Here is a 21,891-nt window from a genome sequence, read left to right as displayed (position 1 = left end):
TTCATATTCTACTTCTAGAAATTTCTGTTCCTTCTAATATTGAAAAATCTTTTACATGTTGTTTACATTACAGTAGAAACCCTTCTTCGGGACATCCCTATCCAGAGGACAACCTTATTTAATCAGACACCTTCACATGAAATGAACAAAGAAAAAGTCACTATTTGGTTTTAACCCTATAGCCCTCCTTCGGGACATCCCTATTCAGAAGACACGTACCTTTAATTAATCAGATGCCTTGACATGAAATGAACAAAAGGCAATATTTGTTTTAACACTGTATCCCTATTAGAGGAGGCCCCTGTTAAAGGGACGCATTGTTGGGTGCCGAAAGTGTCCACTTATAGGAACCAACGTACCCAATTAATTATTCTGGATAGGTTGAAAGTGTAACCTTATTACAACAGAGGTGTTCTGTATTGTTAATTAAAATATGCAGTATTGTATATTGTCCTCTATTCATTCGATTCCCAGGAAAGTGGCTCCATGATAGGGGTGTCCCTGAACAGGTGTAACCTTATTACAAATAGGTGTTCTCTGTTGTGAAAATATACAGTATTGGAAGTCCCCTTAACAGGGGTGTCAAAAGGGTCTACCACAATTTAAGGTTTTTGGTAGAAATCTCTATATAGATTAGAAATGTCAGCGGTTTAAAATGTTACTAGAGAACCGAACATAATGTATCATGTTGTATTCATTCGTGTCATTCAACCTTGACCTACAGACGCTTTTAGATCATTAAAAGGAAATTTATAACACTGTTGGAATAATTAAGTAAGACTCAGATGTCAATAAAAATTATATATGCTTGAGTAATTGGCACTCACTGTATGAATGTTCTAAAATGGTTTAACATTCATTAACGATTGTGTGAAACATGTTATACAGCTGTTGACTTAATTAAATGTAGTAGTAGTTATTCCTGCAAATTTATATATTATAAAGTATCTCTGCGGAGATTCCTCCTTGTGAATCTATGTGCTATAAGATAGGGGCGTACCAATTTACCCTCTGTATCTCGTGCTTACAATTGAGGATAGGCGTTACGCTAAAGATTCACTATCAAATTAAATTTGAACCATACCATGAAAGCCTCAGTGGTTTAATGGTAGGTTGCCTGCATATTAAGGATAAGATTCTGGGTCTGAATCTCATTTGGAGAATTTTTAAATTTCAGCATTACCAGGCGGTTTGGAGTTAATTTATGCACAGACACACGTGCCAATTAAATTTGAATATTGGGATGGGGGTTGGGGATACCATTCCTCAGGATCTGCACAAGTTTTAGCTTGAATATACAGATAAATAAATCATTTTTATAAATGTATGTAACAGTATCATGTGTTGCCTGGATTGTTACATCCTATGATGTGTCATAACATTAATTATTTTATGACAAATGCATGCCTCGATTCAAAACCGTCTATGATGATTAAACCGGAAATTGAATGAGGTCATCTGTTAAATGTGGAATCTAGTATTGGATATGTAGATTAACTGCCTGCTGCCACCTGGAAATGCCTATTAGGGGGTCAAATTTGCGTTCCTGGTACCAATTAATAACTAGAGCCTAACATGTCAAATTATTAAAAATGCTGCTATTGTTGAAGTATCTAGCAGGATTTGATCTTGACGGTCGTACAGACAAGGAAGTGTTAATGGCAATTAGACCACAGATGTTGTAAAACAATGCGTAAATATTATTGTGACCCGATTCTTTTAACTGTATCTCCACATATGGCATTATTTGTCCAGTATTATTAGCAAATGCTATAATACAGTGTCACATATATATCACATGTGACACCTGTATTCACATTATGGCTATGTTAAGCGTAACGTTAAGTGTAACATGTGATACATATGTGTCACTGTATTACAGAATTTGCCTATGATATTGGACAGTTGTAGGTACAATACCGAGAATCAGCTATAATGTGTAATACTAACCATCCAATTTTTTTTTTCCTCAGAGCTATACTTTTGCGCCAGTGGAATGAGGTCATTGACCTCATACTAAAGCCTCGAAGTGAAGGTAATCAACATACTTAATATAGTAGAACCTCTCCTTTTGGCCACCCATATTCCGAGGACATCCCTACTAAAGGGACACTTTCCTGTGAAATAAATCTCCTATTCAGAGAAAACTCCTTTTTAGGGGACACACTTATTAACTGGATATGGGTCCCAAAAGTGTCCCCTTAATAGGAGTTCTACTCTATTAGATTATTCTCTTGAGAGTTTTTCTCAAATTGACCACTTGACATCATGTTAACCTCTTTGTATTGACAACTGGATACCATTGACAACACCCCATTGTAAGTAGTAATTTTATTTTATTAAATTATTATCTTTTAGAAGATGAAAGAGATAGATGGCGGGTAAATTGGAAGCAGACAAAAGATGCAAGGAGTACCTTGGAGATGTTGCCTAGCAACAAACGACATTCAGCTGAGAAAGAGCTTCTACTGGGTATTTTAAAGAACTCTGACAATCCTATTTATGCACTATCCTATGTAAGTTTTAATTTTTTTTAAACCCTATAGCCAACCCCTATTCAAGGAACATGCATATTAAAGGGACATCCTTTCTTGTGTCCCAAAGCTGTCCTAACAGGGGTTCCACTGTAATCCCATTTCATGTCTTCTCAAAAAGAAAGAATTTTCTGTCTTTTGCAATTCCAATTGTTTGTATGTATCATTTATAGTTCCTTTCATTCTGCTTGGAAGAGTAACATTATATTAGAAATCAAAGTTTGTCTTCAAAAAGAATAAAACAAATACTTCATTCAATTTTTTGTTTTTGCAGATTCCTCGCACCACAAGAATGATGTACGTACACAGCTATCAGAGTAAGATATGGAATGCAATGGCAACCAAACGCATACAAGAATATGGCTTGAAACCAGTGGTTGGAGATCTTGCTTTAAAGGCAAATGGTACGCAAAACGGGTGAAACAAACTAGCGTAATATGGCAAACCCTTATCCAGGGACATCTATAAAGCTCTGTCTACACTATCAAACTTTATTTGATAAAAAAGTGTGATGTGCCCATATATGGACATGATGATGACATATCACTACCATATTTGGGTATATCACACTTTTTTTGTCAAAATAGTTTGATAGCGATATGTAGACAGAGGTGTGCTAATGTGTTAGTTATTTGAACACACTTTTGGATGTGTAATTAAAATATCAATTGTATTGATGGAATGTAAAGGCGTCCTGTGTACATATAGTATAAAGAACTTGGTATACTATTAAAAAAAGAGTAGGGGATCGCCTCTCCACTGATCTGGTAGGCGCTGCATGCTGGCTGCCGTGGGTCCATAAAGGGCCTAATCTGAATTTCCTCAGTTTCCAGCTAAGCTTGAGGACCAGAATAAATACCTTTACCTTTTATCTTTAGATGGTGACTCTAACAAGAATGCTTATGTTGTGACTGATAGTGACCTCAATGAGTTGAAAATAGAGGATATTGTGCTACCTCAGCCAGGATATAATATAATATATCCTACCCATTCAAGTAAGGCAATGCAATTAGCAACTAAAGAAACTATAGAATCAATTAAGTTACATGGATGTTTGTCAATTATTTCTATGATAAACTAATGTATTCAAAATATAAATTTGGAGAAACATTCTACAATACATCAATTTTTAATATTTCATATTTATTGTCCCGCAAAAACGTTTTTTTATTAATATTGATCAAATTTGAATATATTTTGTTCACTTCCATAGAAATAAAACAAACATAAAACAATGAAAATTATTTTTTCAGTCGACACTATATCTTTAATATTTAGTCTATGAAATAGTATATTGAGAAATTAATGTTTGTTTTTTTTGTGTATAATTTGACAGTTGGAGACCAATACAAGGCTATGATGGAAGAAGATGGAGTCACCTTACAAAGTCTCAAGCATGAAGTGAAGTAAGTGGTATTCCTAATATTTGAACTGAAGCTTGCTTACCTATCCTAAGCTGTTTGGTTCAAATCCCAAACTCATCATAATTAATTTGTTCTTTTTTCCAGAGAGTATTCTCTGCCCGGTGCTTACCGCAAAATAATCGTGAAACCATCTAATGTTAACTGGTAAGTCAACAAAGAGGATGTATTATATTAGGGTAGCTTTTTCTCATTCTCACAGATTTTCTCATCCTCACTTTTCAAGTAGGTTTCAGTGTACCATTGGCCTTTATTTTGTTCTTCCTATCATCGTCAATTCTTATTCTTTATTGCTAAAAACATACAAAACAACAAAAAATGCCACAATGTAAGTTGGCAGGAAAAAGGGAAATAAATCCCTATGGCTCAAAGCCTGTGTTACCTTCTCAATACAATAAAATAATGAATGCTTATGAGTGCAATGGTACAAATAATTTCATGATGTGAAAGATGAAATTGTATTTTCACATGTAATTAATTTAGGTGTTGTAAAACACATTAGAACATAGAGCTGATATACGCTGGGCAATGCAACTTTAAAGCAAAATAAATTGCTGAAACTCAAATGAGCCAGCTACCCTTATGCTGCTAATATTCTTTTTTAATCTCCGGTTTGTTAGCGTCAAAACGTGTTAAATTCTAAACCAAGAGCTTAAATAAAAGCCTTAGTCACATCATGAACATTACTTTCCAAAAGTATCGTGTACATTTGTCACTATTAATACAAATCACAGTTTAATATGTTCACGGCCAGTGAAGGTAATTACATGATAAATGGAATAATTGCGTTAAAAAAATGATTACTTGCACAAGTTAATGTTCAGCATTTGATAGAATGTGAGTGTGTGATTTATGCAGACTATTATAAGTCTAAAAATTCTTCAGTGTTGCAATGTGCGCTAAATCAATGTCATACTGTTTATGACGTCAACCTGGAATGCAACTCAACAACTAAAAGGAATTAGTTTCACAAGAGCGCTTATGCGGAACTGAAACGATCCAGTGTGGGCGCTTTATGTCAACATGGAAATTATTGTAACTAGTCGTGGTTACCCATACCGTGGATGACGATTCAAAGTTGTTTTTATTTCCTTTCATTTGGAACATGCACAACTCGACTATGCTTATTTCGACTGTGCAGTCAGTTGAGTTGAGTTGTCGACATACCATGAATATTTTGCGAAAAATTATTTTAAAACATCTACAGCTTTATACAAGCAAACTTTCTTGCATCTTGCATCAGAAATTGAAAGTCAAGGTCAACTCTCTCTGGCTTAAGTTCAACATTTTAGTAAATAAAGACATTAAACATAATGACATTATGATTCCCAGGTGGAAAAGGGAACAAGCGTGACAACTGAGGGGTCCTCCCGTGGGAAAAGTGACAACAGTTTTTTTAAACTAGTTAACATTTAATCATGGTATACGTGCAAGATGAAATGAAATTGTATGTCGTTATATAATTAAGTAAATAAAAATAGTTACACTTGAGATCTTTTTAGATTGTGGGTGTTAGCATGCCATAGTGTTTGCAAACTCTGTGCATTTCGTACATATGGATGCAGTGTTCATAGTTGTTATATACCATATTCAATTTATAATATTTATATTATATCATATTTTTTTATGAAACCAGCTAATACAAATATTAAATATTTCTAAATTAATTAATTATTTCTTTGATTTCAGGTCAATTTTGAAGTATAATGATAGTCTTTTACCACTGACTCAATCAGATTTAGAAGTATTCGAAGGAAAAGCGCCCCCACAGTCTGTTACAGGTAGGTGAATGTGACATTTGTAATGATGCAACCATTATCTCTAAGGGCCTGTTTGGGATTAGTTTTTTTACCCGGGTATGTTGACATCATGGACCAATTATTGCTAACTTTGTTGGGTAGATCACAATCTTACCCGGGTAATATATGTATGTATATTTATATTTAATAATCTGGTTGTTTTAAATAGATTTGTTTCATATAATAGTAGTAATAAAAGGTAAAATAGTACTTTTTTTTTACTGTGTGTAGATGGAAAGTTGAAAGCGCTCAAAATGGAGTTTTCCTTACCACCGTCTTCCTACGCAACAATGGCAGTCAGAGAGGTGACCAAGATGGACACATCTGCCAGTTTCCAGTCAAGCATAACTAATTACTGATCATGTGACAGTAAGGTTCATAGGTCAAAAGTTTTTTATGAAGGTTTTGAAGCTGTTTGAAAAGGCAGAAGAAATCATGGCATAAAAGCAAGCAAAGACCTCATATCAATAAGATCTACTTCCATTACAAAAATAAGAGCTGCTCATTGCAGCCCCATTGCAGCTCAACAATGCCTTCACAGCTACGTCCAATTATATTCCCTTTCCCAACTTTGCTCTTTCTGCTATAACCAAAGAATATATAACAGAAAAGTGAGCCATCACCAATTTTTTCATAAACACCAATGGTTTCCCATGGAATAATGCACGCATATGGCAGGATGTATCTGGAGCTGTATTACCGAAGCTAAGCATTTGCAGTCTATTTCCTCCTAAACGTAGCCAATAAGTCTGGGCTAATGCATCTTCCGCAAAATACATATATGCTGTTAGAACAGTGATTTTCACGAAAAATGTGTTTTTAGACAAAGTTCTCAATCAACAAGCGTTCACACATGTTCAGGTCACATAGAGGTCAAAGATGTTCGTAGAATGTGGTATGAGCTACTCTACATGTATACAATTTCTAAATCCTCCCTCATGAGGACAGGCATCGAAGCTGTCTTACAATTTTCTTTGGTATGAACAAAGCGTGAGAACAACACCAAACTTAAAGCCAAACATATTTTTTAAGGCCTGTCATCTAGAATGGAAAACATTGTGGAAACAAACATGAGGTGACACAGATATTCAAAACACTACAATCAAGTTAAATTTATAAATGCGGGTGGCAAAAGAATTTATTGCATACTGTACTCGAACATAAAAGAGAAAAGCACAATTCTTAATAGTATTAATCAAAATATTAGACAAGAAAAAGTAAGACAAATAAAATGTACAACATTATTTTTGTGTAAAACATTCTTTCACAAAAATATAAAATTGTTTTACTACTTACTTACAAATTCATTAAATCTGGATTTAAAAAATTAAGAATTTACACAAAAACTGTGTACCTAATCTTATTCCAATTACTTGACTAGAGCCAACCATCACACCTTGGCGATTGTTGCTTACAGGGTGAATTAAAAAGGAACACACCCTCCCTGCTTTGAAAGCTAGCAAAAATAGTGTGCAAAATTGTGAACGTTGACATTCACCATATGAAGTATTTGTCCCTCCCTCCTCCCTAAATGCTGGGACTGCAACTGTCTAGTTACGATAAATTATTTGTGTAGATGGCTCTCAAGAATTACCTGTTGAAAAGCACACATGTAGAACTGTTACGGAAACACATCATTGTTATGAAATATGGAAATGGCATATCAAGAAAAAAATCACAAAACAGCACATTTAAGAATATACAAGAGAAACTGTCATGAAAAATATATAAAGGACCACAAAGTACAAATTGTAAAATAGAAATATGAAAATTAAGAAAAAGATATTTACATCACAAAGGTTGTCACCTTTGACCTTTGACAAGTTAAATGAGATAGAGTTCATATTTACAAATCCAGTCTTCTATTTTTTCCCAATAAAGACATACTTTTAAATATATTTGGGTTTTTTTGGTTATTTTAATTAATTAGATATTTTTATCAATTAATTTCATACGTGAAACATGTTTATTTTATACAATCTGTTTTTAGTGTGTATAATAAGATATTTCCATAGCTGCGTTTTACGTTAAGAGTGTCAACTCTAATAAAGTTGCACCGTGGAGAAGGACCATGGAATAAGTTGTATCGTATCGGCCAATCCGATCTGATACACCGGTTTAAACCTGAAGATGACTCCACTACGCAGACACGCACCATTACAGTACAGTACGCTACAGTGTTTGTTTACAGATAAGGCATTCATTTTGAGGAGTTCCTCCCCCTGTTTGCATCACTTGGCTTAGTTGACTCTCTAGTTATATAATACCTCTATGGGATTTTCAATTTTGTGTACTAATGTAAAAAAAACCCAATGAGGCTGATGATGTTGATATACTATAAGGCAGTCATTTTGAGGAGTCCCTCCCCCCTGTTTGCATCACTTGGCTTAGTTTACTCTCTAGTTATATAATACCTCTATGGGATTTTCAATTTTGTGTACTAATGTAAAAAAAAAACCCAATGAGGCTGATGATGTTGATATACTATAAGGCAGTCATTTTGAGGAGTCCCTCCCCCTGTTTTATCACTTTGCTGTCGCTTACTTGACTCTCTAGTTGTATAATACCTCTATGGCATTTTCAATTTTGTGTGCTAATGTTGATATACTGTAACAATGTCTGCAGCATTTCATGAAGGCTTTGACCATATTCCATTCCTTTGATTGAATGCTTGTCAAATTAACTGTTCAATCCAACAAAACAACATGCAGCATAAATTAATCACATCTTGTGACCATAGCATTAAGATTGCATTTAGAGTGAAGCACTTAGAGGAGCCATAAACTGAAATATATGTATATGGCCAACCTCTATTCAGGGGACACCCCTATTAAAAAGTTTCCTCTTAATAGGGGTGCTAATGAATGAAAACTTCTTGAATACTCCTACTCATCTTTGGACAACTTTGCAATAAACTAAATTATCACCCCCCCCCCCCAAACGCCCTTTCACCGCGCCCACCCAAAGACACCCTGCTCTTTAATTGGAGAGTGACCTGTATTCTCACAAGACTAGCTCCCTCTTGAGTTTAAATCCTTTAATTGCAGACGATTCTGAAGTGTCTCTGGTAGATGCAAACTTTCTATGTTCTTTAGACCATGCTGTCCTAATCGTTTGCGTACCACAATGGCGCACAGTTCCTGAAGAGTGCGTGGTGTCTGAGAAACTTGTCGCAGCCATTTACACATTTGCGTATGTCTTGCTAGTTGCTTTGGTATACCACCGGTTTTCTGTTTAAAATAAATAATAATTTATATATGATAATAATAATATTCATAATATTCATCATTAAAAAGAATTTGGATTAGGTTGGTCCTCTGTGGACCCATGACAGCCACAGTGCAGCGCCTACCATGAACGACCAGGGCTGATCCTACACTTGGGTAGCACATTATGCTAAAGCCTCAATGCAATAAAATACCAAAAAAAAATCATAAACACTGCCTTTGATAAAAAAAAATTGTGTTAATTATTTCTTCAGTCAACCTGCTGACTTTTTTCAAACAGAACAAATTAGGTTTTCGTGAATTTACATTACATTGTTTTAAACTTGCATGATGATGAAACAAAAACAAATCTGCTTTTGTTGGAACCAACCAAGTTGAAACAAGTATTGTAGTTGCCATTTTTGGCAGCTAAAAGTATAGAAAATATGTATATAAAATATAATTTAGCAAGAAAACCCATTTTACATAAATGTAAAACAACAATGTATTCAAATAATAAAAATACATATAATTTATTATAAATTACAGTATAGCCAACATTTTATATTACCTATACCTCAATGGAATAGCCCATGTGGCTCTACCACTTGTTATGTAAATTAAGGTCAAAGATCTCTGGAAATAGCAAGTGCAACAGCAGTGTGGTGCTGGCTGTACTGGGAAGAAGTATTGGGGTACAAGTAGTCAGTAGTTAATACAGAGCCTAAGTAAGTGTACATTCAAATAATTTGGCACTCTATTTAGTTGATTATATGAAGAATAGCTTTCAAAAATATTGATGCAGTGTAGTTAATGGAGCAAGATTATTCTAGGCCCTTTGAAGACTAATTACATGTGCCATTGCATTCAGTTTAAACACTGCTATTGGAGACTGGTACAGACTAAAAGAATTGAATGTGTAGGCCTACAACACCTTCACCCATTGTAGTACAATAACCACTGATTAGTAATAAATTATTTTGTGTATATTGTTAATAAAAGGGCATGGTTTGGATGCAGTTCAAAATGGCTGCATATTCTGTAGATTACCATAGTAATGTATATTGATGAATCTATTCTAGGTATAGTATTATGTTAAGTCTGTACAAACAGACTGTACTGTAAATTTTAAATTTATTATTTGTTTTTGTTTATTTACAGATTGTTGTGTCTAAAACATAGCAGCCATGTTGAAGAAACTTCTTACGATTGGGTTCATTGTCTGTCTTGTCTTCATTTACTGTGATGCAGTCACCGACAAATACAAAAGAACCAGTGCCTTCGCCGCTACTAAGATTACTCGTACTGGCAGTATCCAAAGCAACATTACAACCTACGACAACATTGTGACTAACGTTGGCAACGATTTTGACAACGCTGCTGGTTCTTTCACGTGCAGGGTACCTGGGTTGTACTTCTTCAAATTTCATTTCCCGCAAACGGCGATGAATTCACAAAACTCGACAATTACGCTTTTTAAGAACAGCTTTGGTTCAGCAGAAACGGAAATCACCAGTGCTTTTGAGCCGGCATTAAGGGTAGACTATGGTGGCGGGGGCGCATTAGCCGAGCTGGTTGCTGGTGAGAGAGTCTACCTGTATCTAGATGGGAGTCTGTACTTACAAGGAGATAAACCATTAGTTTTTAATGGATTTCTACTCTACAGAACTGTATAAAGATAAAATAAGGTTGAAAAAAGCAATGTTCTCAGAAAGACACTATTGTTTAATATAAAAACAATAAACTAATCTGTTTAGGCTATAATAGTGAATTTATTGGAGTATGCATATGTTTAGAAATACCATTGAAATATGAATAAAGGATAAATTCTATTGTATTTAATATTCACATGAATAAATGAAGTTTGAATAAAGCACACCAAAGATAAAACTGTGATGATTACTTTAATTTACTAAGTAGCATATTACATCCCCTTAAAACATTCCTCTACAGGTACTGTAAAAGTACAACCCAGAGAGAAAATTGTAAAGAAATTGCAATGCTTGTTACGTGCTATCGCTGCAACTTAAATGGTGCTTGACCGAAGAGTGTTCTCTGCATTTGAAATATCCAACCAAATTCTGCTTCATTAAATATATTTTGTCCAATCAAACAACTGCGTTATAATTACATATGTTACTGTCTGTGTGATGCATGAATTAAAATAGCCATAATATTTATATTCATATAGAGGGGGTAAGTCTCACTCTGAATACAAGAGTCTTCATATATTTGTTTTGAGCTGAAATAACTAATCTAGAACTATAAACTAAAATCAAACACCCTCTGGCAGTGTTGATAATACGAATAATACTAAACACAATTTTTAGAAATGGAGAACTTGAGAGGGAATATGAATTTTCAAGTAATATGATTCTAAAAAATCTTGCTATATTTAGGAGGTGTTTGTGCTTTATAATCATTTTGATAAATAATGGATTTTATGTGGGTTCAATATATGACTATGAATTGCAATTAGAAAAAATAGTTTTAAATGCAAAATCTGGACATTTTAATATCTTCAATAGTGGTTATTTCAATTTCATTTTTTTTTATGTTAAAACTCTCTTTTAACAAATTATATTTTGGCTTATTCATTTATTTTACCAGATGTGTAAACTTTAATAATAGTAATAACAAAAATTTAACACAATCATCATGGAACCAAAATGGTATAGTCCAAAACAGGTTTCCCAGAATTCTTTACTACTAATTTGAATAAGCAGGTATTTTGAGGAAGCTTGTATCTTTAGTCAGTCAACAGCCTTTCAGGGAACAGCTACCACACTCTACTGTCTATCTGGTGGTGTCCACCATTTTGTTTTTACAGTAGTAGCAACTTGAAACATCATTAGATAAATTATCTTGTGGTTTTTGGGGTAAGTTTTCAGTATTAAATTAGTTTTTGTGTTAGTTTTCTTTTCAATTTAAAAGCACAATAAATAACTAAACTTGTCTAAGCTAGGCCAGCAAATCTAGAAATTCTTTCTACGGTATTCTATTTAGTATGATTCAACACAGTAGTAGGTGCTCCTTCTAGGTAGCATTGGTTGGTACTAAATACTTAGATGTATGCCTATGCCTGTACATTGTGTGTAATGACTATATCTTGGTAAAATTCTCAATTATCTAAGGCTTATTTAAGAGGTTGAGTAAACTACTTTATAACATTTTTTTTGAAGATCCAGATTTGTCTGTTTTGGGTTGACCAACTAGCATATGGGTGGTGTTTAGCAGCTTTCCTTTTATACCTTTCTCTTTTATTTGTGAATGAATAAATAAAATATAATACTCTTTCAATTTCAGCTGTTGACGTCATAATGCAACGTGTCATACCGGTGTGTATATTACTCGCACTGTACCTACCAACGTCATTTGCTCTGTCAAAGTATTTCCAAGACTCGGCTTTCAGCGCTAAATTCACTGGCACAATCAACAAGACAATTTCTGAAACGATCAAAGGTTTTCAAACACCGGTTTTAAACCGAGGAGAAGATTTTAACAGCGCTACCGGAACATTCACATGTGAATTACCTGGAACGTACTATTTTGAGATTGATGTACACTTGGCTGATGACCAAACAAACGCAAAATTGTCAACAGATCTGTTCTTCATTAGTAATGTTGACAATCTGGTGTTGACCTCTAACCTGAAAATCTTGAATTCGGAGACGGCTAGTGTCGTTGCTCTTGGGGTTGGCGACAAAGTTCAGCTTCACGTTCCGTATGATCTGGTTGAAACTTTTGACGATGATCATCCACTTGTGTTAACTGGGTTTCTTTTAAATCGTAAGTTTTTTTTCTTTGATTTTTTTTACCCTATGCAAGCCTTACTTGGCTTAGGGACAGGTTTTGAAGATTTCATAACTTAACCATTAAAAAACAAACTACCATAATGATCTAGTACTGAGACCAGATTCATAACTTCTGAATAAGTGTAATAACCGCAAACATAATTTCTTCAATGTATGTTGATAAGATTATCTTATAATAATAAATAAATCAAATCTTGCAGATGATTGTCATTGCGGCGGTAAGTTCACCAAAGAAGTCTCCTTTTCGGTGGTCAACTTGATCCAACCCGGTGAGTCTATCGAATTGGGCAACATCACCTATCAGTTGGCGCTCAACAACATCGGCAACTGTATCAACGCCGATACAGGAATCTTCACGGCACCTTACAGCGGAACGTATTACTTCTCTTTCACCGCTTTCACGAAAGGAACGGTAACTTTCGAAGTTAATAAAAATAACGAAGCGGTCTTAACAATGACAGATGGTGCGGATTTTGATTCTCTCTCCGGTAGTACTGTCCTTGCGCTCGTAAAAGGCGATACGGTTCAGTTGGAATATACAGCTGGTAGTCCACTTGAATTAGTAGGTGGTTCTATAGTATTTACAGGGTTTTTATTGTGAACATTTGCATTTTATTTAATTAATAATTCTAACAAATTGTGTTAACATCTATCTACTGCAGTAATACCATAATTACATTTTGTAATCATTTTTTTTTTCATCAAAATAACTGAATTTACTGCAGTGTTTGGACATTGTCTTAAGATTTTATATTACTAGCATTTATTTACTTTTGATTATAAACCATATTATCTGAAAGAATTCATATACATATATTTTGTTAGTTACTTTTAAGTTTACTTGATCAAATCATATATATTTACGTAATTTTTTAAGTTGAATATATTATTTTGAAATACTTGTAAAAGCTCTATTTATTCCTATACATTTTTGAACCAGTCATTCATTTCTGAAATTTAACATTTTGAGACTTCAGTATCCATTTAAGTAATTACACTATTATATTGGTATATTGCATAATGTATTGTATTATTACCATCACACCACATCTGATAGACATGTATGTAAGTCCTTACCTGACCATGTCAAAATGTTTGACCTTACTTACTTGGTTTATAAAAGTGAACTTTGACCCAGCTTTGATGAGCAGCTTAATGCATTCAAGTTGGCCGTTGCAGGCAGCAGTGTACATTGGCGTGACGCCCCAGTTGTCTCGTAGGTCAACATCTGCACCAGCCTAGAAAAAACATGTATTAATATTAAATACAAAATAATAAAAATTATAAACAAACTGGTGAATTTATATTTGTTTTTGTCCTCAATTTTAGTAATGGTAATTTCTTGTAAATTATTATTTGGAAGAAAATTGTTTTCGTAAAGTTGGTTACATCCTGTTACCTTTATAAGAAGAGACATGCATTCTGGGTAAAGAGCTGAGACAGCATGTAGTGGGGCTTGTCCGTGTTTACATTGACTGTTCACGTCTGCTCCGTTCTCAATTAAAACTTCTAGACAGTTTGCGTGTCCTTTATAAGCTGCCCAGTAGAGGGCAGACTTGCCATAAAAGTCTTTCCTATTTATACCTGCAGTACCTGCAATAATACAAAAGGTAATAATTGTGATTTTAGGTACCGTTAAAAAAACAGTTTATGAATGTAGTTTTGGCATAGTTGGGGGTTTATTCATCCTAAATTTAAAGGATACAGTACATATGTATGTATAAATTTGTACATACAGTAAAACCCTCTGGACCCAAAATATGTCCCCTTATTATTAAATGGGGTTTTCCCTGAATTGCATGCTTGGCCATAGTGTTAAAACATATATTGCCCCTTGTTCATTTCATGGGAAGTGTACCCTTAATTGGGCGTCCACTGTATTAATAACGCCCATGTCAATCATGCGTAACGTTTCACCTTCTGCCTGGTATATTTGCTGTATTTCCTCTACATTGCCATGGCTTGCAGCATAGTGTAAAGCGGTCCAATTATGTGTAAACTTTGGAGGTCGACCTGAGTTTTTTGGCGTTTTGCAGTCGTCTTGGTTTTGTCCAAAACAATCAAATTTCCATTCCATGGGCAACGAACTCCACTTTGACCCCATTGCATGTCCTCATCTAAATTTAATTTAAACATTGTATATACTAATTAATAATAATAATATATTTAATAAATATATTAGCATTGCAGTTTTGGCATTATATATTATTATTGGTAATAACATATTTTCATTAGTTAGCGTAAACAAATTCAAAGGACCACTGTCTACTTAAATCATGTTCCATGCTTAAAAGAATAATCTGTTTACCACTCTCCCCCACCACCCCCACCCCCAGACCGACAACAAAGGAGTTCTGTATATTTTTTAATTTAATTATAAATAACAAAACAAAGACATCTATTTGTAAAAAGTTACAAACAGTAATTAAATTGTTAATGTTAACATAGTTATCATACTTTTTATGCCACGAATTATTTTTTGAACTTGAAGTAACTAGGCCTATAGTATATCCTAATGCAATAGCTATACTACTAGGCCTAGGCTCATAAGCCTCTCTACCTCCTTTTGGTTGGTCGTCGAAAACTTCGCCTTCCGTCCGTGATGGAAAATGATTCACTTCGACATCTCGCTCACCGTGTGGGGCTGGGCAACATCGAGGGTTGTTTGCTCTAATATCCAAAATAACAGTAGTACTAGAAAAAGTATGAAAATAGTGAATTAAATTTGAATAATATTTTTATGAGAACTAAACATTTAAAAAAATTAAAATTACTGCATACTTACGATAAAAATATCAAAACAACCAAACCACTGTATTATTTTCGAGCAGCGCCACCTAGAGTTCCAAGGTACGTTCGAGCCGCATCATCTCATCGATCAATCATATCCAGGGTTGTTTTATACTTTTTAAAAAAGTAGGGCCTAATACAGAAGTATTAAATTGCTTTGAATTCTATAAGTTTGTGTGCATATATGCGTAGAATTTACTAACGTTGGTCTAAGGGATGTTTTACTGTCGTATAGCTTTTCAAACAAATGAAGCATACAAATGAACAATGAGATAGAACATAGGCCTAATACATTTCATTCAAACTAATTTTTCTATAAAATAAACCATTTGGTTTGTAATATATTGTTTTTAATTATTCGTTATCTATCTTTTATTGCTTCATTTTGTATAATTTAATATACAAAGTACACAATAATTAAGTAAAATAGATGAATTAAGTACGTCTACTTCCTAGAACAGAGGGGTGATGTTTGCTGTTCTAAACAGCAACGATACAGAAAACATTTTGTGAAACGTCGTCCAATCATCGAAGCCTACCGGTAAGATCCGGTTTAGGATCGCGCGTTTCAAGAAGACGGGCCAATAAACCAATCAGCGGCCAGTAATTTGCTAATTAACATACTTAGTACAACTTTTTCTTCCTTTTGGAAGAAGACGGCGAGGAAGATGGTCGGCAACCAAGGGACATGATGCAGGTATGTTTTATTTTCCCTCTAAAATATACATAATTCAAAGATATTTAACTACCAGAGGCAATTATAATAAACTATTATTGTATAGTGCTTTGTAGGAAAATTTTAATTTGTAAAAATACTCGAATTTATTAGATTTATACAGCTCAAACTGAGCTCAGGTAGTGCGCCCTACCCCTGCTTGAGAAACCATGTTTCTTTCGCCCACTGTTCAACAAACGGCGGACCTCATCTCATTTTCTGATTGCCTTTATTCGGATTATATGTACATTATAGACTTCGATATTGCAGTGTTTGTTTCTATTTTAAATGCAAGATGTGTAGAATCTTTATTCGCCGTTAATATTCTTCCAAAATGATACCGTTTGGTCTAAATTTTTGTTCTGATCAGCCATGTCACACACCTCGTCACACGCGCGTCAGCGGCGGCGATAGAAAATAATAGCGGCGGTCACCAAATCCAAACTAAATGATTTATGAAGGCCTAGGACTATGGTCTATTTTTTGTTATTTTATGCAAAATTACTGTTAAATCAATGCAGTGGATTTCAGGTATTTTAAGATTAGAAATTTGGTTTACAGGATGGGGCAACTGTGATGTGTTCCAGCCTCTGGGTCGTTGGTGCATTGGTGTACAAGTTGGTGGTGTTTTTATTATCTTAATTCACACATTTACAAATAAAATACAAAGGTGTTGGTGTCTTTTTTTTTTTATTTCACAAAATAAAATACAAGTGTGTTGTGTCATTTTTTATTTTAGTTCACAAATTTATAAAACAAAATACATGTTGGTGTTTATACATGTTGGCATCTAAAATGTCTTTTACAAAATGACAAACTAAAATACAATAATGTTTGTTGGTATTTATTTTCACAAAATACAATGTGTTTTGTGTCTTTTTTATTCACATATTTACAAAATAAAGTGTATGGTGTCTATTTTTTAATTTTATTTCACAAATTTACTGTTTGCTGCCCTCTTTGTCTATAAACTTTTTTTTAATGTAAACTTTTATTTTCAAAATAAAATACAAATATGTGTTGCTTGTCTATTTTTTGTATTTTCAAAATAAAATACAAATATGTGTTGGGTGTCTATTTTTTTATTTCACAAAAATAAATACAAATAGGAGTTGGGTGTCTATTTTTTTATTTCTCAAAAATAAATACAAATATGTGTTGTATGTCTATTTTTTTATTTCACAAAAATAAATACAAATATGTGTTGGGTGTCTATTTTTTTATTTCACAAAAATAAATACAAATATGCGTTGTGCGTCTATTTTTTTATTTCACAATAATAATACAAATATGTGTGGGTTGTCTATTTTTTATTTTCAAAATAAAATACAAATATGTGTGGGATGTCTATTTTTTTATTTCACAAAAATAAAATACAAATATGTGTTGGGTGTCTATTTTTTTATTTCACAAAAATAAATACAAATATGTGTTGGGTGTCTATTTTTTTATTTTACAAAATGAAATACAAATATGTGTGGGGTGTCTATTTTTTATTTTCAAAATAAAATACAAATATGTGTGGGATGTCTATTTTTTTATTTCACAAAAATAAAATACAAATATGTGTTGGGTGTCTATTTTTTTATTTTACAAAATAAAATACAAATATGTGTTGGGTGTCTATTTTTTTATTTTACAAAATGAAATACAAAATATGTGTTGTGTGTCTATTTTTTTATTTCACAAAAATAAATACAAATATGTGTTGGGTGTCTATTTTTTATTTTCAAAATGAAATACAAATATGTGTTGTGTGTCTATTTTTTTATTTCACAAAAATAAATACAAATAGGAGTTGGGTGTCTATTTTTTTATTTAAAAAAATAAAATACAAATATGTGTGGGGTGTCTATTTTTTTATTTCACAAAAATAAATACAAATATGTGTGGGGTGTCTATTTTTTTTATTTCACAAAAATAAATACAAAATATGTGTGGGGTGTCTATTTTTTTTATTTCACAAAAATAAATACAAAATATGTGTTGTGTGTCTATTTTTTTATTTCACAAAAATAAATACAAAATATGTGTTGTGTGTCTATTTTTTTATTTCACAAAAATAAATACAAATATGTGTGGGGTGTCTATTTTTTTTATTTCACAAAAATAAATAGAAATATGTGTGGGGTGTCTATTTTTTTATTTTAAAAATAAAATACAAATATGTGTGGGGTGTCTATTTTTTATTTTCAAAATAAAATACAAATATGTGTGGGATGTCTATTTTTTTATTTCACAAAAATAAAATACAAATATGTGTTGGGTGTCTATTTTTTTATTTCACAAAAATAAATACAAATATGTGTTGGGTGTCTATTTTTTATTTTACAAAATGAAATACAAATATGTGTGGGGTGTCTATTTTTTATTTTCAAAATAAAATACAAATATGTGTGGGATGTCTATTTTTTTATTTCACAAAAATAAAATACAAATATGTGTTGGGTGTCTATTTTTTTATTTTACAAAATAAAATACAAATATGTGTTGGGTGTCTATTTTTTTATTTTACAAAATGAAATACAAAATATGTGTTGTGTGTCTATTTTTTTATTTCACAAAAATAAATACAAATATGTGTGGGGTGTCTATTTTTTCATTTTAAAAAATAAAATACAAATATGTGTGGGGTGTCTATTTTTTTATTTCACAAAAATAAATACAAATATGTGTGGGGTGTCTATTTTTTTTATTTCACAAAAATAAATACAAAATATGTGTTGTGTGTCTATTTTTTTATTTCACAAAAATAAATACAAATATGTGTGGGGTGTCTATTTTTTTATTTTCAAAATAAAATACAAATAGGAGTTGGGTGTCTATTTTTTTATTTAAAAAATAAAATACAAATATGTGTGGGGTGTCTATTTTTTTATTTTCAAAATAAAATACAAATAGGAGTTGGGTGTCTATTTTTTTATTTCACAAAAATAAATACAAATATGTGTTGGGTGTCTATTTTTTTTATTTCACAAAAATAAATACAAATATATGTTGGGTGTCTATTTTTTTATTTCCCAAAAATAAATACAAATATGCATTGTGTGTCTATTTTTTTATTTCACAAAAATAAATACAAATATGTGTGGGGTGTCTATTTTTTTATTTTAAAAATAAAATACAAATATGTGTGGGGTGTCTATTTTTTATTTTCAAAATAAAATACAAATATGTGTGGGATGTCTATTTTTTTATTTCACAAAAATAAAATACAAATATGTGTTGGGTGTCTATTTTTTTATTTCACAAAAATAAATACAAATAGGAGTTGGGTATCTATTTTTTTATTTCACAAATATGTTTTCGGTGTCTAATTTTTTTTTTCACAAAATAAAGTACAAATATGTGTTGCTTGTCTATTTTTTTATTTTACAAAATTAAATACAAATATGTGTTGGGTGTCTATTTTTTTATTTCACAAAAATAAATACAAATATGTGTTGGGTGTCTATTTTTTATTTTCAAAAAAAAATTCAAATATGTGTTGGGTGTCTATTTTTTTATTTCACAAAATAAAATACAAATAGGTGTTAGTATTTTATTTCATAAAATACAAATATTTTTATAATTTTTTTTATTTAAACATTTAAAAAATAAAATAGTGTTTGTTGGTTATGTTTTATATTGATTCACTTATTTACTGCTTGCTGCCCTCTTTACCTTTCTACATTTTTTTCTGTACAGTCATTGGAAGCCGGACACAGTCGCTGAAAGCCGGAAGCGGTCGCTGAAAACCAAATACATTTGCTGGAAGCCAGACACAGTCGCGGAAAGCCGGAAGCGGTCGCTGAAAACCAAACACATTCACTGAAAGTCGGACGCAGTCGCTGAATGCTGGAAGCAGTCGCTAAAAGCCAAACATTCGTGGGAACTTAACCGGACGGAGTCAACTGAAGCCGGACTCGGTCACTGAAAGCCGGTCGCGCTTGCTCAAACCCGTCACAAATTAATCTGCTTTATTTTCTTTCATTTATTTTGTTTATTTACTTTTTTCTGCTTCTAAATTTATAGGTATACAGCTTTCTTCAGATGTTATGAGAATTTTATTACAGCCATAGTTAATGCAGACAAATGTTCACTAACACATTTTTGTGTATATATAAGCTAAAATAGGAGAGCTAAATAGCAAAAAAAATTAGTAGATTTAAGTAGGCTTAAGTAGAAATAGCTCTATTTTTCGTAGCCCAAATAGTTTTTTAGTAGACCTTTTTATCTCGCCTACTAAGGATTTTAACTCAATGATGGAATGACTACTTCCCAGCTATATAAAATAGATAGTTGATTAATATTTGACTGGCTATTATCATTTTGTTTATAGTCTATTGATAGGTTTGGTAGCCTTTGTATAGCTATAATAAGTAGACAGTAGATAGATATGACAGCTATTTGAGTCCATATCTATCTATTGTATAAAACAGATAGTTTATTAACAGTTACTGGCTATTATCAGTTTGTTTATGTCTATTCTATTCTATCTAATAGGTTGCTGATAGCCCATTGTATAGCTATTATAAGTAGACAATAGATAGATGTATACAACTGTGTTACTCACAGATTAAAAATAGTGAAAAATCTATCTACTACTAATTAGTAGGAGTTTATGCTAATGAGGTAAAACCTATTAGGAACTATCTAAAATCTACCTAAAATCTACTTATTAGTAGGTGCTTAATAGGTAATAGGGCTATATCTATTAAGGCGATAACTTATAAGGCTAATAGATATAGAGCTATATCTACTAAGACTTTTTGGTATGGATAAATGATGCTATCAATAAAGTTACGTATTAAATAATACCTAAATTATTTTAATAACAAATTGATATATTTTATCTTGCAGTTTATCAGATTGCTCAATGGAAGTTTCTTTTCAGTTATTTTTGTTATAATGTACTCTTTATGTCTTTCAGTTTCCTTTATATCTCATCCATATTCCATTTTAAATTTTGCGATGTAGATTGCAGTTTTCTCTGCATTTTTTGGATACTAAAAATGATGGTTCATGATATTGTTTCTGTATCAAGTTTGCTGACTGGTATGGTCTAATGGTAAACATGCAGCTGATTCATATTTTGTCTCGGTCTTTCTCTCTTTTTTTTTTTTTGCCCTCGTTTGCTGTGTCTGATGTACAAATGATGGATCTAGGTTTCTTCAGTCTCCTTGCAGCAAGTCTACACCAAGATGATTCACATCAACCTAACAAGTCTACATCAAGAAGATTGACGTCAGCCTTAACAGTAAGTCTACACCAAGACGATTGACATCAACCTTAACAGCAAGTCTACACCAAGACGATTGACATCAACCTTGAAAGCAAGTCTACACCAATACGATTGACGTCAACCTTGAAAGCAAATCTACACCAAGACGATTGACGTCAACCTTAACAGCAAGTCTACACCAAGATGATTCACATCAACCTAACAAGTCTACATCAAGAAGATTGACGTCAGCCTTAACAGGTCTACACCAAGACGATTGACGTCAACCTTAACAGCAAGTCTACACCAAGACGATTGACGTCAACCTTAACAGCAAGTCTACACCAAGACGATTGACGTCAACCTTAACAGCAAGTCTACACCAAGACGATTGACGTCAAACTTAAC

At 32.6% G+C, this 21,891-nt stretch overlaps 4 protein-coding genes across 8 annotated transcripts in view; 3 read left to right on the top strand and 1 right to left on the bottom strand.

The window, feature by feature from the left end:
* Positions 1 to 7,652, top strand: part of LOC144855933 (pseudouridylate synthase 7 homolog) — a 36,370-nt gene extending 28,718 nt beyond the window's left edge. Inside the window, exons 12-20 of one of the 3 annotated variants that reach the window (XM_078713893.1) lie at positions 1,974 to 2,035; positions 2,359 to 2,516; positions 2,809 to 2,938; positions 3,413 to 3,529; positions 3,871 to 3,940; positions 4,043 to 4,102; positions 5,645 to 5,736; positions 5,986 to 6,123; positions 6,390 to 7,652. In XM_078713893.1, coding sequence (XP_078570019.1) covers positions 1,974 to 2,035; positions 2,359 to 2,516; positions 2,809 to 2,938; positions 3,413 to 3,529; positions 3,871 to 3,940; positions 4,043 to 4,102; positions 5,645 to 5,736; positions 5,986 to 6,113 — 817 coding nt within the window. In that variant the 3' untranslated portion in view covers positions 6,114 to 6,123; positions 6,390 to 7,652. Of the gene's footprint in view, positions 1 to 1,973; positions 2,036 to 2,358; positions 2,517 to 2,808; positions 2,939 to 3,412; positions 3,530 to 3,870; positions 3,941 to 4,042; positions 4,107 to 5,644; positions 5,737 to 5,985 lie in introns of those variants that run through there. The other 2 variants (XM_078713892.1, XM_078713894.1) reach the window with 2 other exon arrangements.
* Positions 7,653 to 8,709: 1,057 nt separating this feature from the next.
* LOC144855935 (ankyrin repeat and SOCS box protein 5-like) lies at positions 8,710 to 15,579 on the bottom strand. 3 transcript variants are annotated; one of them, XM_078713898.1, is made up of 6 exons: positions 15,561 to 15,579; positions 15,336 to 15,469; positions 14,693 to 14,892; positions 14,175 to 14,368; positions 13,885 to 14,013; positions 8,710 to 8,984 (listed from the first exon to the last, which is right to left on the bottom strand). In XM_078713898.1, the coding sequence occupies exons 3-6, from the start codon at positions 14,877 to 14,879 to the stop codon at positions 8,766 to 8,768; spliced, it is 729 nt and encodes a 242-aa protein (XP_078570024.1). In that variant the 5' UTR covers positions 14,880 to 14,892; positions 15,336 to 15,469; positions 15,561 to 15,579; the 3' UTR covers positions 8,710 to 8,765. The 3 variants fall into 3 exon arrangements, with proteins under 3 accessions (XP_078570024.1, XP_078570023.1, XP_078570025.1); XM_078713897.1 differs by lacking the exon at positions 15,561 to 15,579 and having other exon boundaries at positions 15,233 to 15,469; XM_078713899.1 differs by lacking the exon at positions 15,561 to 15,579 and having other exon boundaries at positions 15,411 to 15,456.
* On the top strand, positions 9,592 to 10,850 carry LOC144855718 (C1q-related factor-like). Its single transcript, XM_078713633.1, has 2 exons — positions 9,592 to 9,688; positions 10,122 to 10,850. The coding sequence occupies exon 2, from the start codon at positions 10,148 to 10,150 to the stop codon at positions 10,634 to 10,636; it is 489 nt and encodes a 162-aa protein (XP_078569759.1). The 5' UTR covers positions 9,592 to 9,688; positions 10,122 to 10,147; the 3' UTR covers positions 10,637 to 10,850.
* On the top strand, positions 11,690 to 14,079 carry LOC144855934 (complement C1q tumor necrosis factor-related protein 4-like). Its single transcript, XM_078713896.1, has 3 exons — positions 11,690 to 11,839; positions 12,267 to 12,749; positions 12,976 to 14,079. Exons 2-3 carry the CDS (start codon positions 12,281 to 12,283, stop codon positions 13,374 to 13,376), a joined length of 870 nt encoding a protein of 289 aa, XP_078570022.1. The 5' UTR covers positions 11,690 to 11,839; positions 12,267 to 12,280; the 3' UTR covers positions 13,377 to 14,079.
* Positions 15,580 to 21,891: the final 6,312 nt, after the last annotated feature.

Source organism: Antedon bifida, chromosome 11 (genome assembly GCF_963402885.1).
Source record: "Antedon bifida chromosome 11, ecAntBifi1.1, whole genome shotgun sequence".
Lineage (NCBI taxonomy): Eukaryota > Metazoa > Echinodermata > Crinoidea > Comatulida > Antedonidae > Antedon > Antedon bifida.
Note: the sequence above shows the minus strand (reverse complement) of the source record. Positions and strands in the feature narration are given on the sequence as shown.

What these genes read in the sequence shown, in the direction of transcription:
- LOC144855718 (XM_078713633.1), top strand. Translation starts at nt 10,148, where the DNA reads ATGTTGAAGAAACTTCTTACGATTGGGTTCATTGTCTGTCTTGTCTTC.
- LOC144855935 (XM_078713898.1), bottom strand. Translation starts at nt 14,879, where the DNA reads ATGGGGTCAAAGTGGAGTTCGTTGCCCATGGAATGGAAATTTGATTGT. An exon ending in GCATGTCTCTTCTTATAAAG is followed by an intron (nt 14,014 to 14,174) that starts GTAACAGGATGT and finishes TGTTTTTTCTAG; the next exon opens with GCTGGTGCAGATGTTGACCT. An exon ending in AGTTCACTTTTATAAACCAA is followed by an intron (nt 8,985 to 13,884) that starts GTAAGTAAGGTC and finishes TATTTTAAACAG; the next exon opens with AAAACCGGTGGTATACCAAA.
- LOC144855934 (XM_078713896.1), top strand. Translation starts at nt 12,281, where the DNA reads ATGCAACGTGTCATACCGGTGTGTATATTACTCGCACTGTACCTACCA. An exon ending in AACTGGGTTTCTTTTAAATC is followed by an intron (nt 12,750 to 12,975) that starts GTAAGTTTTTTT and finishes CAAATCTTGCAG; the next exon opens with ATGATTGTCATTGCGGCGGT.